Source organism: Pongo abelii, chromosome 7, assembly GCF_028885655.2.
Source record: "Pongo abelii isolate AG06213 chromosome 7, NHGRI_mPonAbe1-v2.0_pri, whole genome shotgun sequence".
In the NCBI taxonomy this organism is placed as follows: Eukaryota; Metazoa; Chordata; class Mammalia; order Primates; family Hominidae; genus Pongo; species Pongo abelii.
This window is the reverse complement of record NC_071992.2, coordinates 114013126-114031100: the sequence shown is the minus strand read 5'-3', so window position 1 is coordinate 114031100 and position 17975 is coordinate 114013126. Positions and strand designations below refer to the sequence as shown.

The 17975-nt window shown below is 40.5% G+C and overlaps 2 protein-coding genes across 3 annotated transcripts in view; one reads left to right on the top strand and one right to left on the bottom strand.

Moving 5' to 3' along the window:
• POP1 (POP1 homolog, ribonuclease P/MRP subunit) overlaps positions 1–2364 on the bottom strand; it is a 42382-nt gene extending 40018 nt beyond the window's left edge. Inside the window, exon 1 of one of the 2 annotated variants that reach the window (XM_002819313.5) lies at positions 2233–2364. The gene's annotated coding sequence lies outside the window, so the exon portion shown is untranslated. Of the gene's footprint in view, positions 1–2172 lie in introns of both variants that reach the window. The other variant, XM_002819314.5, reaches the window with a different exon arrangement.
• On the top strand, positions 2317–17761 carry RIDA (reactive intermediate imine deaminase A homolog). The gene is made up of 6 exons (XM_002819312.5): positions 2317–2531; positions 11352–11457; positions 13761–13815; positions 14081–14149; positions 15539–15594; positions 17185–17761. The coding sequence occupies exons 1-6, from the start codon at positions 2467–2469 to the stop codon at positions 17245–17247; spliced, it is 414 nt and encodes a 137-aa protein (XP_002819358.1). The 5' UTR covers positions 2317–2466; the 3' UTR covers positions 17248–17761.
• Positions 17762–17975: the final 214 nt, after the last annotated feature.

The following is a 17975-nucleotide window of genomic DNA, read 5'->3' as shown; positions in this document are numbered from 1 at the left end:
TCACCTTCAAGTCAGTTTTGTCAAACTTTAATAAGCACTAAATATGTGCTGCCTTTATCAAAATATTTTCCCCAAATCTTCAAATAAAATGGATACGTTATGTTTTCTGATACAGCTTAGTATCCTCTGGCCAGACACCACCTTTGGTGTTAGTTAGTTCTCAGTTTGAGAACCTGGGAACTAACTAGATGATGTCTATTTTCTTCCAGATCTAAAAAGTTGGTGATTCAGACTTGATATAAAATCTACCTTAAGAATAAAGGTACCTTGTTTCACAAGAAATATTTTACACAAGTTGAATCATTTGTAATGCTCCAAGATAGCTTCTTATTTAAAAACTTAAATGGTTAATTATTTTGTAAATAAAAACATGTCTTAATTATCTAGTTTAATCAAATTTAATAAACTTTTGGGCACCTACTATGTGCCCAATAGTTTCAGGCTGTGGATAACTCCAAAGTAGAATAAGAATTTTGTCATCTTAGGCAGCATTGAGAACTTGATGTGGCAGGCACTATTCTACATGACTTATTCATTTAATTCTCACAACTCTGTGGTCACTAGTAATATTCTCATCTTATAAATGAAGAAATCGAAGCACAGAAATTTTATATACCAGTCCAAGGCTACTAAGCTTGTGATTGTGCTGAGATTCAAACCAGGCAGTCTGACTCTATCCACTATTCTTTTTTTTTTTTCCGCCCCTTCCCTCTCCAATCCACTATTCTTGAAACACATAACAATTAGAAAATAGGACCTCATATAATAAAATACTAAATTATGCGGTACAGCACAATAGGAAACAGGACAAGGGAAAGAAAAAAAATGAGGCCGGGCATGATGGTTACACCTGTAATTCCTGCACTTTGGGAGGCTGAGGTGGGAGAATTGCTTGAGCCCAGGAGTTGGAGACCAGCCTGGCCAATATGAAGAAGCCCCGTCTCTACAGAAAATACAAAAATTAGCCGGGCGTGCTGGTGTGCACCTGTAATCCCAACTACTAGAGATGCTCAGGCTAGAGGATTGCTTCAGCCCAGGAGGTCAAGGTTTCAGTGAGCCAAGATCATGCCACTGTACTCCAGCCGGGGTGACAGAGTGAGAACCTGTCTTGAAAGAAAGAAAACAAAGAAAAAGAAAAGGAAAGGAAGGAAAGAAGAAAAAGAAAAAAATGTGAATTGGTAGGAAAAGTCAAAGAGAAAACAGATTTTCAGTTAGCTGGAATTTGCACAGATAAGGAAGAAAGTATTCAGGAATCTACTGTGTGAATACAGGAGGACTCTAGTGGGAAAAGGGAGTAGATGACAATGAAACTTGAATAGGCAAGGGGAGGCCAGACTGAAAGGTTTTTTATTCCAGGCCCCAAACCAATGAAAAAGATCAGAAGGTTCCTGAGCCGGAAGTAGGAAGGCCAAAACCTTAGCAGTATGTAGGACAAAATGAGAGGGAATAAAGCAGATTTTCTTATATTATCTTTAGGAAGCAGGGAAGGCAGAGATTTTACTTTTTTTTTTTTTTTTTTTTGACTGTTGCATTCCTCCTAGCATCTAGCAGAGTGCCTTACACAAAGTAGGGACTCATATATCTGTGAGTGCCCGCATAAGTGAAGAAACGAAGCGTACTTACAATGCAAATATTAACAGGATAAGAAATATTTAGCCAAGTACCCATCCCTTCTGACACAGCAGAATACTCACAAGGGATCTGGGCCATTCCAGATCACTATCTTTCTTTCTGAAATGATATCCCAATCACTAGGGCTCTGTTCAGACAGTGACCTTGTAAAGCCCAAGGAGCACCCTAGAGAAGGGAACACAGGAGGAGCAGGAAAGGGAACATGGGAGGACCAACGCCCACATCTCAGCGTGGTCGCCTGAATGAACCATCTTAGTCCTTTGGGGATGCAGAAGAGGGGATGCAAGCCCATTCCCAGGACGGCCTCCGCCCGGCGGGGCAACGAAGGGAAATGACTGACGTAGGGGGCTCAAGCGCAGGGGCCGAAGGAGATGCGACACCAGGGAGAGGGGCCCCGGGCACAGGCAGCAAGGAAAGAAGAGGTCAGCGGAGTTTGAGAGAGAAAAGATGAAGAGGGGAGACGGGCGCCAGGAGGGGGGCCGCCACATACAGTCCCCCCGACACTCGCAGCCTGGAAGGCACCAGCCCCTCAAGACCAACCTGCCAGACGCTGTGAGGACTCCCCGGGTCAAAATGACAAGCCTCCGCGACAGTACCCACCGAGCCAAAGCGCCTGGAGAGCGCGCTGGAGAGCGCATGCGCCAGACCGGGCCCTTCCTCCACGTGGCCTGGAGCGTCGCCGAAACTACAGTTCCCAGAATGCCGCGTGAGCCCGCCCCCAGCGGGAGCTGTGGCGCAGAGGCGCTGCTGTGGTTGGTCAGTCCAGTAAGAAGCCAGCGGGGCTGGTGCTGGGGCTTTTTCTCCTGAAGGGGCTGGAAGAGGGAAGGCTTAGCCATGTCGTCCTTGATCAGAAGGGTGATCAGCACCGCGAAAGCCCCAGGGGCCATTGGACCCTACAGGTAACGTGGCTGGTGGAAGCAGTGTCGGACCCAGAGCGTGCGGGTTCGGGGATTCGGGGTTGGGGCCACTCCGGGCCTGAGCCCCAGCTAACACGCAAGGAAATTGAGCCTGGAAAGTGAGCAACGCGCCCGAAGACCCACAGAGAGTTGGGAGCCACGATGGGACCAGGAACCTGCACTCCATGGGACTTTGCTCGTTCTGGGGCTGCCTCGCTGCGGAGCCCAGCCTGCCAGAAAGCTCTCCCCAGTTAGAAGCCTTCAGACCCTGTGTTTTGTTTGGGGGAGGGGGTCGTTTTTGTTTTCTTGGTAACAGCTTTATTGAGATAGAATTCACGTACCGTAAGATTCACCCGCTTTAACATGTACAATTCAGTGGTTTTGACCATACTCAGAGAGTTGTGCAGCCATCACCACTTTCTTCAGAACATTTACATCACCCCAAAAATAAATCCCATCGCCATTAGCATTCTTTCCCCATTCTCCTCTCCCCCTGGCCCCTGAGAATCTACTTGCATCTTCATGGATTTGCTTGTTGTGGACATTTCCTATAAATTGAATCATAAAACATGCAGCCCTTTATGACCAACTTCTTTCATTCGCTTCATACTTGGTCTGCCCCTCTCTCAACTGAAAAGAGCCCCATCAACAGCTCCCTCCTTTAAACCTACTGCTGTGAGTAAAGGCACTGAGATGTGGCAGAACAGGAATTATTGTAGAAAACTTGGAAATAAATAAAATGCAGTGGAAGTGAGAGGGCAAGTGGGGTAGGGAGTAACGGAGAAAAAAGACAAATTGATTTTAACTTGGGGTGGAAGAGGAAAAAGAAGATTTAGGAAGGTTCCTTGTGAGAGGTAGTCCTTTGGTTTTGAAGGTTGGTTTTGTCATTTATAGTAGTGTTGTAAAGTTTGATTTTTAAATTAATTTATTAAGGATTTCAACAGGAAGTCATTGAGTGACGGGCATGCAGGTGGAAGTCAGGTAGAGGGAATGGCTGAGTGACGGGCATGCAGGTGGAAGTCGAGTAGAGGGAATGGCTGAGTGACGGGCATGCAGGTGGAAGTCGGGTAGAGGGAATGGCTGAGTGACGGGCATGCAGGTGGAAGTCGGGTAGAGGGAATGGCTGAGTGACGGGCATGCAGGTGGAAGTCGGGTAGAGGGAATGGCTGAGTGACGGGCATGCAGGTGGAAGTCGGGTAGAGGGAATGGCTGAGTGACGGGCATGCAGGTGGAAGTCGGGTAGAGGGAATGGCTGAGTGACGGGCATGCAGGTGGAAGTCGGGTAGAGGGAATGGCTGAGTGACGGGCATGCAGGTGGAAGTCGGGTAGAGGGAATGGCTGAGTGACGGGCATGCAGGTGGAAGTCGGGTAGAGGGAATGGCTGAGTGACGGGCATGCAGGTGGAAGTCGGGTAGAGGGAATGGCTGAGTGACGGGCATGCAGGTGGAAGTCGGGTAGAGGGAATGGCTGAGTGACGGGCATGCAGGTGGAAGTCGGGTAGAGGGAATGGCTGAGTGACGGGCATGCAGGTGGAAGTCGGGTAGAGGGAATGGCTGAGTGACGGGCATGGAAGTAGAAGAATGCATGGTATAAAGATTTTGGGGAGAAAGTTTTCATAATTCAAGTGCTACTTCTATCTTTTTTGTTTGTTTGCCTAATCTGTATATCACTTATAATTTACTTAACCTATTTCTTTGAGATGGCTCACTTCATTTTATTTAACAAGTTAATTGAAAAAGGAAACTTTACAACAGTACACTAAATAGAAAACGATTCAATAGAAAGTAATAGTAAAAAATAAACTCAATTAAAAAAAGGTATTAAATTTTAGCTAGATATTGCAGTTGGCTCAAAACCTGAGGCCTGCTCTTTCTTTGTTAAGAGTGATGTTTCTTTAGCTAGGCACTGTGGTTCACGCCTGTAATCCCAGCACTGTGGGAGGCCGAGGTAAGAGGATTGCTTGAGGTCAGGAGTTCAAGACCAGCCTGGGCAACATAGTGAGACCCCATTTCTACTTTAAAAAAAAAAAGTTTAATTAAAAACTTTCAAGTGATGTTTTAATTTGTTTTCTAAAGATGATTTTTTTTCTCCTTAATGTAATCAAACGGGGTAGAGTCATCATTGCTAACATTTACTGATGCTTACTCAGCAGCATCAGGCACTATCCTTTTTTTTTTTTTTTTTTTTTTTGAGACAGAGTCTCGCTCTGTTGCCCAGGCTAGAGTGCAGTGGCGCAGTCTCAGCTCACTGCAACCTCCACCCCACAGATTCAAGTGATTCTCATGTCTCAGCCTCCCAAGTAACTGGGATTACAGGCAGGTGCCACCACACCCAGCTAATTTTTGTATTTTTAGTAGAGACAGGGTTTCACTGTGTTGGTCAGGCTGGTATTGAACACCTGACCTAAAGCGATCCACCTACCTTGGCTTCCCAAAGTGCTGGGATTACAGGTGTCAGCCACCACGCCTGGCCAGCACCAGGCACTGTTCTAAGTGATTTATGTGCATGGTTATATTATAGTCCCCATTTTTCAGATGAAGAAACTGATGTGTGCAAAATTAAATAATTTGCCAAAAGTTACACCACTAAAAAGTGATGTAACAAAATTTGAATTTAGGAAATGGGTACTAGAGCCTAGTCTTAATCATTTACTTTGTTGTCCCTGGTATAGATTGAAAAAAAAATTGGAAAAGGAATCATTTTCTGACTATGTTTTACTGTGTATGACTGACTCCTTTGAGAAATACTGATTAAGAGTTGGACTTTGGATTTGAATTTTTGTTTAGCCTCTTTTTAATTATATGATCTTGCAGAGTGACTTAACCTCTCTTAGTTTGCTTCTTTGTCTTCTAAATGGGCATAAATAATATCACTTGATAAGATTATTGTGGGAATTAAATAAAAGTGACCAATAAAAATTAGATTTTGGCCAGGCGCAGTGGCTCACGCCTGTAATCCCAGCACTTTGGGAGGCCAAGGCAGGTGGATCACAAGGTCAGGAGTTCAAGACCAGCCTGGCCAAGATGGTGAAACCCCGTCTCTACTAAAAATACAAAAAAAAAAAAAAAAAAAAAAAATTAGCCGGGCGTAGTGGTGTATGCCTGTAATCCCAGCTACTCAGGAGGCTAAGGCAGTGAATTTCTTGAACCTGGAAGGCAGAGGTTGCGGTGAGCCAAGATCGCACCACTGCACCCCAGCCTGGGCTACAGAGCGAGACTCTCTCAAAAAAAAAAAAAGAAGATTTTAGCAGGGTACAGGTTGTGGTGGTTTCCAATACTAAATGGAAGAATATAAACTTTATTTTGTATATAATGAGGAACAATCAAATGTGTTTTTTTTCTTGTGGTTGTTGTGATTGTGTGTTTGTATGTGTGTATATTGAGACAGTGTTTCGCTGTGTCACCCAGGCTGGAGCCGGAATCACGGCTTATTGCCGCCTCAACCTCCCGGGCTCAAGCCATCCTCCCACCTCAGCTTCCCAAGTAGCTGGGACTACAGGCTCAGGCCACCATGCCCAGATAATTTTTGTATTTTTTATAGAGCTGGGGTTTTACCATGTTGCCCAGGATAAATGTTTTTAAGCAGGGTGGAACATGATCAGATCTTTTAAAAAGAATTCTGATAGTAATTCTGATAGAAATTTGGAGGTAAAGAAAGTGAGAATAGTTAGGGGATATTATAAGTAAAAATTTGTGATTTTTTTTCTCCTTCTGCCCTAATGTCTTTCTCTCAATCACACAGTGGTAGCATTTAGAAAAACACTTTTACCTCCAAACAAGAGGGACACAACCAAATCAAAATGATTATTAGAGACACTTTGTCCTGGAGCCTGCTAAAGAGCATACCCCTTCCTTGACCTATTTAGAGATACTCTGTGGACTTTGTTCAAGAAAGAAAGCATAACAGTAATGTTCCTGGTTGACTTGAAGGTAGGTGGGAGTCAACTGTCTTTATAAAGCTGAAAGCAAAAAAGAGGGGAATCATCATATGAATGTGCCAGTATGACAAGAAAAAAAAGCCACCAGCCAGCTTCATGGTGTGGAGACTTCCAGGACATTGTGCCTCTTGTGCACTAGGTGACTAGAAATGGTGCTTATTTTCAATAGTTAATGTTTAAGGAAAAAAAACAGACTGCCACTAACTACTTATATTCTGATAAAGTTAATTGGACATGTTTTAGGAATCTTTTGGAAACAAGAGTTTTTGTGTGTGGAGTGTGTAGTGAGTACACTTTTTGAAAATCCTGGGTCCTCTCCAGGAAGAATTCAAATGTGTTGAACTTTCAGTCCCTGGCATTGGGATGGATGGGGTGTTGTCACTAATTAGCCAATCAGCTCAGCACATTTCAGGAATACTTCCAGACAGAACCTTGAAAGATTTCAACATCGCATTGCTTTGCATTGCGCATTTTGCACACCGTCCTCATAATTATAAATTTTTGAAGCGGTAGCCCGTGTGGTATAGACTATGATTTGAGAATTATTAGAATGCTTTTGAAAGTGTGATTACCCTTTAACCTGGCAGTAGAACAGTGCACTTTTAAATTTTCGGAAGTCCAACCACTTGTCTTTGGATAGTAGGATTCTTATGCTCAGAAAGTGTCAACTAGCCAATTATTCTTATGAACAAACCTCTTTAGATCTATAAGAGATAACTCACATAGCTCAGATGGTCTCAGCTCCAGTGCTTGCTTTTTATATTTTGAAAATAAGAGTTTCTTTTTACTATCATGAAGTTTCTGATAAATAATAATGCATATGGTCTTAAAGTGTGTTTCAGATATGGGGAAAGCTGAAGGCACTTTGCATAGGACCTAGGGCAGACACCCTAATTCTACATAGGACAGTTAATAAAAAACAGTGTTACTGATGGTATTATTTAACCTGAGAAAAGATTACAAGTTAACAAACTCAGTAGTTATCTATTTGTGGGCCAGTATGAAAGCCAGATAGTTGAGAAGACTTTCTAGTCTTTCTGAGTCATGTTACCAAGTTTAAACATACCTCATTAGCTCTCTCCAAAGCATTTGCTATAAGTCAACAGGTCCTGCTAAAAAGAGATTCACTGACAACCAAAATTGTTTATGCTACTAAGTGGTTAAAGAGCAAAACATCAGCAAGTAGTTATAGTGTGCCTACTGTATGCAAGGAATCACCTACACCCTACACAGCTACAGAGACATGGTAAGACATTACCCCAACCTCAAAGAGTTTAGAGTCTAAGATACCTTGGGAGACAGGATAATAACAGGATGAGTTACAACACGAGGCAGGATCCTGTACATAGTATAAGGAAGATACAACCAAAGCACTCCTGGGATCCAGGGGAAACAAAAGCTTAGTTACTTAGGGAAAGTGTGTGTGTGTGTGTGTGTGTTTAGTGTAGTTTTATTTATGATAACAAAATATCAGAAGCAATGGTGACTCATTAAATAAAGCACATTCATATTGTAAAACATATGTAGCTGTTAAAAAAAATGAGGAAGCACTCTACATATACTTATGGAAAGATCTTCATGATATTCTGTTGAGTGAAAAAAACAAAGTGTACAAGAATGTTTAATATACCATATTTTATGTAAAAGAAGAGAGAAATATATATTTGTTTTAGTTATCTGTTCATTAAAGAAACTGGATGAATACATAAAGAAGAACAATGGTTCTGGGCTGGGAACTGAGCAAATAGGGAATAAGAATGGAAGAAAGACTTTTCATTGCAATTCTTTGTATATTTTCTGGATTTTTGAACCATGTGAACTATTCAAAAATAAATTATAAAGAAAAAAAAATGTGGTCAAGAAGACCAGGGAAAACTTCATGAAATAAAAGAGGAAAGTTTGGAGCATGTTGGAAAATGGAAGAATAGGGAACTAAAAGAAGATGATTAAAATGAGACTATCTTAAATTTATAAATAAGCATAGAAATTTTAAAACAAATTTCACTTTTTTTTTTTTTTTTGGACACAGAGTCTTGCTCTGTCACCCAGGCTGGAGTACAGTAATGTGATCTTGGCTTACTACAACCTCCACCTCCCAGGTTCAAGTGATTCTCATGCCTCAGCCTCCCAAGTAGCTGGAATTACAGGTGTGCACCACCACTGGCTAATTCTTGTGCTTTTTAGTAGAGACAGGATTTCCCCATGTTGGCAAGACTGGCCTTGAACTCCTGGCCTCAAGTGATCTGCCTGCCTCAGCCTCCCAAAGTGCTGGGATTATAGGCATGAGCCACCATGCCCTGCCACATTTCACTTCTAAATTAAAATTACATTAAGGCTTCTTTCTTCAACATCTTAAAAAAACAGGCTTTCTTCATCCCAAAACTAATATGATTCCTATAAAAAGTAGACTTGTTTGGCTTTTTTTCAGGTATCAATGTATTGTATTCTTTTTCCTGTGATTTTATCCTACTTCTGAAATTTAGCATCCTCATAACAGAAAAAGTCAGTTACAGAAGTAAGCACTTTGCAGAAATGAAGTTGTATTAGTTCGTTTTCACACTGCTATAAAGATATAACCCGAGTATTTATAAAGAAAAGAGGCTTCATTGACTCACTGTTCCACATGGCTGGGGAGGCCTCAAGAAACTTACAATAATGGCGGAAGGGGAAGAGGCACATCGTATATGATGGCAAGCAAGAGAGAGTGTGCATGTGTAGGAGGAACTGTCAGACACTTATAAAACTGTTAGATCACGTGAGAACTCACTATCACGAGAACAGCATGGGGGAATCTGCCCCCATGGTCCAGTCTCCTCCCACCAGGTCCTACTCTCAACATGTGGGGACTATGGGCATTACAATTCGAGATGAGGTTTGGGCAAGGGCACAGCCAAGCCATATCAGAAGTGGACCCTCAAAAGTGTATCCTTAATTGATCCTTCAGTAAGCAGTGACTAATCTTGTCAGAGGATGACTACTTATGTTTTTAAAAGTGCTCTTGAAATTGCATTTTTTTGCTTTACAGCTATATTGAGGTATAAGTTACTTATAAAAGTTACCCATTTTAATGGCTGGGTGTGGTGGCCCATGACTGTAATCCCAGCACTTTGGGAAGCCGAGGCAGGCGGATCACCTGAGGTCAGGAGTTAAAGACCAGGCTGGCCAACATGGCAAAACCCCATCTCTACTAAAAATGCAAAAATTAGCTGGGCATGGTGACTCACACCTGTAATCCCAGCTACTTGGGAGGCTGAGGCAGGAGAATTGTTTGAACCCGGGAGGCGGAGGTTGCAGTGAGCCAAGATTGTGCCACTGCACTCCAGCCTGGGCGACAGAGTGAGACTCCATCTCAAAAAAACAAGTTGCCTATTTTAATTAAGTATAGTGTTCCATGAGTTTTGGTAAATGTATAGAATCATGCATCCACTATAACAGTCAAATTTTAGAATATTTCCATCACTCCCAAAAAATTCCCTTGTACCCATTTATGATCACCCCTGGCCCTAGACAACAATTAATCATCTGCTGCTGCTATTGTCTTTTCTAAGGTTTCATTTAAGTGAAATAAGACAATATATAGTCCTTTGTTGGATCTATCAGTGGGTGCATGTGTGTGCGTCTTGCTTTTTTGCTATAAATAATGCTATTCTGAACATTCACGTAAAGTCTTTGGACATATGTTTTCATTTCTCTTGGATAGTTGCCTAGGAAAGAAATTGCTGAGTTGAGGCTCAAGCCTGTAATCCCAGCACTTTGGGAGGCCAAGGCAGGAGGATCACTTGAGTCCAGGAGTTTGAGACCAGCCTAGGCCACATAGCAAGACCTCATCTCTACAAAAAATAAAAATAAATAAATATTAAAATAAAAAATTAGTGAGGCATGTTGGTGCACACCTTTAGTCCCAGCTACTTAGGAGGCTGAGATGGGAGGATCGCTTGGGCCTGGGAGGTCAAGGCTTCAGTGAGCCAACATCCTACCACTGCACTCCAGCCTGGGTGACAGAGCAAGACCCTGTCTCTAAAAGAAGAGTTTGCTGGGTTGTATGTTAAATATATGTTTAAATTTTTAAAGAAACTGCCAAACTATTTTCTAAAGTGGCTGTACCATTTTGCATTACTACCAACAATGTATGAGGGTTGCTCCCCACCCATTGCCAATGCTTGCTTTATTAGTGATGTCTTAGTGTGTGGTTTTGCTTTGCATTTCTCTAATGACTACTAATGTTGAGCAAATTTAATGTACTCTAACTCTTTGTATATTTTCTTTTGTGAAGTATCATTTGCTCATATTTTATTGGGTTTGTCTTCACATTATTGACTTTAAGAGTTCTTCTTATATTCTGGATATAGGTACTTTATTAGGTATATGTTTTGCAAATATTTTTCTCCCAATCTATGACTTGCCTTTTCTTCCCCCAACCGCTTTTTTTATTTTGGGTTTCTCTCTGTTACCCAGTGCCACTGAGGCTGGAGCGCAGTGGTATACTCATGGCTCACTTCAGCCTTCAACTCCTGGGCCCAAGCAATTCAATCACCCTAGCCTCCTGAGTAGCTGGGACTACGGGTGTGCGTCACCATGCTTGGCTATTTTTTTATTGTTTTTTGTAGAGACTGAGTGGTTGCCCAGGCTGGTCTCAAACTCCTGGTCCCAAGTGATCCTCCTGCTTCACCCTCCCAAAGCACTAGGATTACAGCACCCAGCCCCTTTTCATTTTCTTAAAGATGTCTTTGATAAACAAAAGTTTTTAATTTTCATGAAGTCCAATGTATCTTTTTTTTTTTTTTTTTTTTACTATTTATACTTCTCTGTCCTATCAAAAAAGTCTTCTAGCATTGAATTTTATGTTTTATACTTACATAAATACACTAGCTTTCTGTTTATTGCAGTCAAGCTGTATTAGTCGACAGGACCATTTACATTTCAGGACAGATAGGCATGGACCCTTCAAGTGGACAGCTTGTGTCGGGAGGGGTAGCAGAAGAAGCTAAACAAGTAAGTCGTTTTCCACATTTGAGGTTCCCTTTTCTACTACCTTTTTAATGTTGAAGAGTATTAAGAATCCACTTGCCTGATTTGTTTTATAGAGATTAACAGATAAATGTTTTTTAAACTACTTACTGCTTGATTTAACATAGTTTTTGATCTAAGAGTTGGAAATTTGATTGATCGTGAATCATCTAACAACCAAAAGAGAGATTCCACTTCCTTAACACTAAAGTGACCTTAAACCTGAATCATTGACGTCAGATGACATGTTGCCACTTCCACATGGATTGGGAAATTTTCTTGTCAGGGCCACTGACCTGCCCTTCTTCAAAAAAAAAAAAAAAAAAAAAACCACCACAGAAGTAAAAAGTCAACATTCTTAAAAATAAGAATGGGGAATATAATTTTAATCCAATAAATATAATTAAACCATAATTTAGACCAGGCACAGTGTGGCTCACGTCTGTAATCCCAGCACTTTGGGAGGCCGAGGCTGGCAGATCACTTGAGGTCAGGAGTTCAAGACTAGCCTGGACAACATGGTGAAACCCCATCTCTACTAAAAATACAAAAATTAGCGGGGGGAGGCCAGGCACAATGGCTCACACCTGTAATCCCAGCACTTTGGGAGGCCGAGGCGGGCAGATCACCTGAGGTCAGGAGTTCGAGACCAGGCTGGCCAACATGGTGAAACCCCGTCTCTACTGAAAATACAAAAATTAGCCAGGTGTGGTGGCATGTGCCTGTAGTCCCAGCTACTCAGGAGGCTAAGGCATGAGAATCGTTTGAACCCGGAAGGCGGAGGTTGCAGTGAGCTGAGATCGCACCACTCCACTCCAACCTGGGCGACAGAGCGAGATCCCGTCTCAAAAAAAAAAACAAAAAGAAAAGTAACCCAGTCAGGTGGCACATGCCTGTAGTCCCAGTTACTCAGGAGGCTGATGCATGAGAATTGCTTAAACCTGGGAGATGGAAGTTGCAGGAAGCCGAGATCACACCACTGCACTCCAGCCTGGGACACAGAGCAAGACACTGTCTCAAAAAATAAAATAAAATAAAACAATATAATTTAATGCATTTACTAAGTCATATAATGCTGAAAGTTTGTTTTGTTTTGTTTCTTGAGACAGCCTTGCTCTGTTGCCCAGGCTGGTGTACAGTGGCATGATCTCAGCTCACTGCAACCTCTGTCTTCCGGGTTCAAGCAATTCTCTTGCCTCAGCCTCCCGAGTAACTGGGACTACAGGCACGTGCCACCACACCTGGCTTATTTTTTATATTTTTAGTAGAGACGGGGTTTTACTGTGTTAGCCAGGATGGTCTTGATTTCCTGACCTCATGATCCACCCACCTCAGCCTCCCAAAGTGCTGAGATTACAGGCATGAGCCACCGCACCCGGCCTAGCTGAAAGATTTTTAAAAACCTAAATATCCACTCATAAAGAACTGGTTGAATAAATTATGCTAGATCAATACAACTAAAGTAATGTGGAAAGATCTCTGAGGTAAATTGTTCCATGGTAATAAATCCAAGATGCAGAACAACATGCACAGTATGCTACCATGTGTTTAAAAATATGTAACATAAGCATTGACTGTACCTAGAAGGATATACAATAAATCAGGAACAGTGGTTACCTCTGAGGAGGGAAACTTGGGAGAGGGAGAGAGGGGTGAGAGATATCTTTACACTGTATATGCTTTTTTAATACCTTTTGAGTTTTTTGTTGTTGTTGTTGCCATATCCATGTATTACCTATTTAGAAGATTATTTTAAAAGACATAAGAATATAGTGAAATATTACATTGTGACCAGCAAAGTGGGAAGGAAGAATGAATCCAAAAAAAGATAAATGTTTTTCCAGAAGCCAGTGTCTCCAACTGTTATATAATTTACTAATATTGTTTTTTGAGAGAAAGGAAAAAGAACCCTTTGAAGTCAAATATTGCTTTAAAAGAAAACATGTTTTAATGCTTACTAGCTCATCCTTATCCTTGAAGTGATATCAAATGAAGAACCCAGAAATTATTTCTGTGGACATTGGCTGAACAATTAACACATTTTAACACTGAAGAAGGAACTTCAACCTAGCCTTTTTATGCACAAAAGGAGACAACCTTTTCACCATATTTCAGAAAGACTCATTCTATTAAAGGAAAGCCAAGAAACACACTTGTAAGCGAGTAGGGAGGATTTTTCTGCAACATAAGCTATTTAAAGAGGTATTAGTAAAAGATGATTAATTGAATTTAATTAAAGTTTTAAATCTAACATCAGTGACTTAGGCCTTTCTTGGCTTGGTTCACAGGCTCTTAAAAACATGGGTGAAATTCTGAAAGCTGCAGGCTGTGACTTCACTAATGGTGAGCAATTTGATATTATTTCACATTTCTTTTTGATATTTCTTCAGTCTTTTTGAAAAATACATGGCATCCAGTAAGATGCCGTGCCGTATCTTTGTTGCTATTTAAAAGTTGTTTTAAATAGCAGCTGTTCTACTTCACTTCTTTGGTCCCATTTCAGTCCCATTTTAATCAAGACAGTCTCAGAATCATACACCCTTTTTCTAAGTAATGTTTTGGGTCCGACCAAATAACTAAACCTAATGACAATGTTTCTGTCTTCTAGTGGTGAAAACAACTGTTCTTCTGGCTGACATAAATGACTTCAATACTGTCAATGAAATCTACAAACAGTGTAAGTAATTTGGCTTTATTCCTATTTTCCATTTTTAAAAAGAAATAAATCTGGTCACATTAATGAATGTGCATTATGAATTAAGAGTGGTAGGAGATGCTAAAGAAATGGTCATAGATCTTAAAAGAATTAATAATCTGATTGGAAATATGTTGTATACCCCCTATGAAAAAGTTCTAAGACATTTCTATTGCATTCTCTAAAACAATATACTGAAACCCTACATATCCATTTTTCAAAAGCTTAATTTCATTAAATCCTTCTCAGGCTTTTTAAACTCTCCTAAAAAGTTTTTTACACATAGATTTTATTTACTATTGCTGTATGGTCCAGCCACCATCTTTATCCTGGCTCTCTCAGACTCATTAGTTAGTTACTTAATATTTCTATGCCTTGGTTTTCTCATATGCAAAATGGAGATAATATACTGCTACCTTATAGGGTTGGTGGAATGATTAAATGAGTCAGTACAACATGTAAAGCACTTAGATGCTAGTGTGTTATAAGCACTGAGTAAATGTTAGCTATTATTAACATTGATGTCATAGTAGGGAAAATTGGTGTCCCCAACACCTAGTGGGATGAGGCAAAGGTATAACATGGAAAAAGCATCATTACTTATTCTTTCCTGAAGAAATGACTAGAAAAGACCAAAGTTGGCAGAGGAAGTACTTGCCAAAATTGCTGGAGATGGGCACTTGTTCCCTATTTAGATAAATAGTTTATAAATATCACTTTAAAAACAAAACTCCATTCACATCAAACAAGATCAAAATGTTAGAGTAGAGTATGTATTTCTTTTTTTTTTTTGCCAGAAAGCTAAGAGATTTTAAAAAGTATTAACTATTAAAGGAATCATATGGCAAAATATTTTATCAAACAAATCTGATAGTGAGCCTCTTTTTTAAAATGTTGCTTAAGGCCGGGCACACTGGCTCACACCTGTAATCCCAGCACTTTGGGAGGCTGAGGTGTGTGGAACACTTGACATCAGGAGTTTGAGACCAGTCTGGCCAACATGGTGAAGCCCCGTCTCTACTAAAAATACAAAAATGAGCCAGGCGTGGTGGTGCACGCCTGTAATCCCAGCTACTCGGGAGGCTGAGGCAGGAGAATCTCTTGAACGTGGGAGACAGAGGTTGTAGCAAGTCGAGATCACACCACTTCACTCCAGCCCTGGGCAACAGAGCAAGACTCTGTTTCAAAAAAATAAAAATAAAATGTTGCTTATATCTAAGAAATGACTAGTATGTGAAGCATTTGCCAGATTATTAATTGTAGAGTATTGAATAACAATAGAATATCTGAAAACTAAAATAAAATTTTTCACTTGATCTTTATTTTTTCAACTCTTGTCTATTAAAAAAAATGAAATTCTTTTAAATTCAGATTTCAAGAGTAATTTTCCTGCTAGAGCTGCTTACCAAGTTGCTGCTTTACCCAAAGTAAGTACACTTTAAATGACTAATGTACACAGTTTTCAATTTCTACATTGTTTTCGTTCTATAAGTAAACTAAGCACTGTGAAAGGAAACTTAAAAGAAGTAGCCTGGGCAGGGTGGCTTACCCCTGTAATCCCAGTGCTTTGAGAGGCCAACACTGGAGGATCGCTTGAGGCCAGGAGTTCTAGACCAGCCTGGGCAACATAGCAAGACAGCCATCCCTACAAAAAAAATTTAAAATTAGCCATGCATGGTGGTGGTGCAAACCTATAGTCCCAGCTACTTGGGAGGCTGAGGTGAGAGGAACACTTGAACCCAGGAGTTCAAGGCTGCAGAGAGCTATAATCAAACCACTGTGCTGCAGCCTGGTTAACAGTGAGAACTTGTCTCTAAAAAAAAAAAAAGAAAGAAAGAAAAGAAATAGACCCTGCTTCCCCAGAGACTTAAAGTCTGAAAGGAAATACCCATATTACATGCATGAAAAAAAAATTAAGAAACCTTTTAAGACAACACATGAACATAGAATCAAAATCAGAATACTTAAATTGTGAGAAAAGGCCAGGCGAGGTGGCTCACGCCTGTAATCCCAGCACTTTCGGAGGCCGAGGCAGGAGGATCACGAGGTCAGGAGATCGAGACCATCCTGGCTCACACGGTGAAACCCCATCTCTACTAGAAATACAAAAAAAAATTAGCCGGACATGGTGTTGGGCGCCTGTAGTCCCAGCTACCCGGGAAGCTGAGGCCCAGGAGAATGGCGTGAACCCGAGAGGCGGAGCTTGCAGTGAGCCGAGATCGCGCCACTGCGCTCCAGCCTGGGCAACAGAGTGAGACTCCGTCTCAAAAAAAAAAAAAATTTGTGAGAAAAAATAAAAAGCAGCTGTACTCTTGTAATGTTACTTACGGGACTATAAATTTGAGCCAGGTTTGTTTGTGAGTTCTGCAGTAAAAATTTCACCTGGATATTGTACAATTAAAAATCTAAGCCTTCCACTAGAAAAATAATCTCTAAACCAGGGGCACACATATTTCTCACCATTTTGATTTTGCTACTTTTAACTCGAAGCTTAGCAGCACAATATTCCTGCCCATAAAAAAGCAGCTCTTACTGACTTCCACTTGCACTTTCTACTAAAGAAAATTTATGTTTTAAGGGTGTCATTTGTATTGCTTTAATTAGTTGTTACTTGGAATGATCATTATCAAACCTATTGAGGTACTGGGTGTAGTAGAAAGAGCTCTGAACTTGGAATCACAAGACAAGGGTTCAACCTCTGCTATCTAGCTTGTGACTTGGGATGACTTAATTACTCCTTCTACACTTCGGCATATCATTCTGTGAATTGAGGGGAAAATACCTCTCTAATAGGGCTTCTGTGAGAATCATATAAGCTAATATAGTATATGAATATACCTAGCATGGTAACCTGGTCTATTATAGGTTCTTGGTGAATATTTCCTTCTCCTTTCCTTCCTTGAAATGTTTAATGTTAAAAATGTTATATTGCTGTTGGTTGCATGTTTTTAGTAGGTATTATAGAGTTTGCAATTTATACAAAATGATTACAACAAATTCTTTCATTTTCCTCACAGGGCAGCCGAATTGAAATTGAAGCAGTAGCTGTCCAAGGGCCACTGACAACAGCATCACTATAAGTGGGCCCAGTGCTGTGTAGTCTGGAATTGTTAACATTTTCATTTTTACAATTGATATAACATCTTAATTAACCTTTTAATTTTCACAATTGATGACAGTGTGAGTTTAATGAAAATATCTGAAGCTATTATGGAAACACCATATAATAGGGAGAGTTGAACATGAATTGAAGATTAGAGAAGGAATCCAGTTACTGTTTTAAATTACACCCGTGTGCACCTGTATTACCAAATATAGGAAAGAGATACCCATTACATAGTTACTCAATAAATAAAAGAGAAATACCAGGTAGGAAAGAAGAGTTGTTATTCCTGTATTCCTGAGAAATAATCAAGAACATATCTAACTCAGACTAATGGTGTGAACTATTTAGTTTAGATGTCAGTTATGTGATTCTGCTTTTACTTGAGTAAAATTAAAGTGTTTAAATTTGAGGTCAAGGAGAAGAAAGTGGACCAAAATTTTATATAGATAATATTTTTCTAATGGAAATAAAATAGACATGCAGATTTCCTTTGGTGTGATTTTGTTCACTTATTTCTTAACAGTTTAGACATTAAAACGTATTGCCTAGTGGGGGTGGGTAAAGTTCAAATCTCCAACTATTTCATTTCTCAAAGCCTACTTCTGACTTCATACACTTTTTTTTAGTTTGTGTTTGTTTTTGTTTTTTGTTTTTGAGATGGAGTCTCGCTCTGTCTTCCAGGCTGGAGTGCAGTGGCGTGAT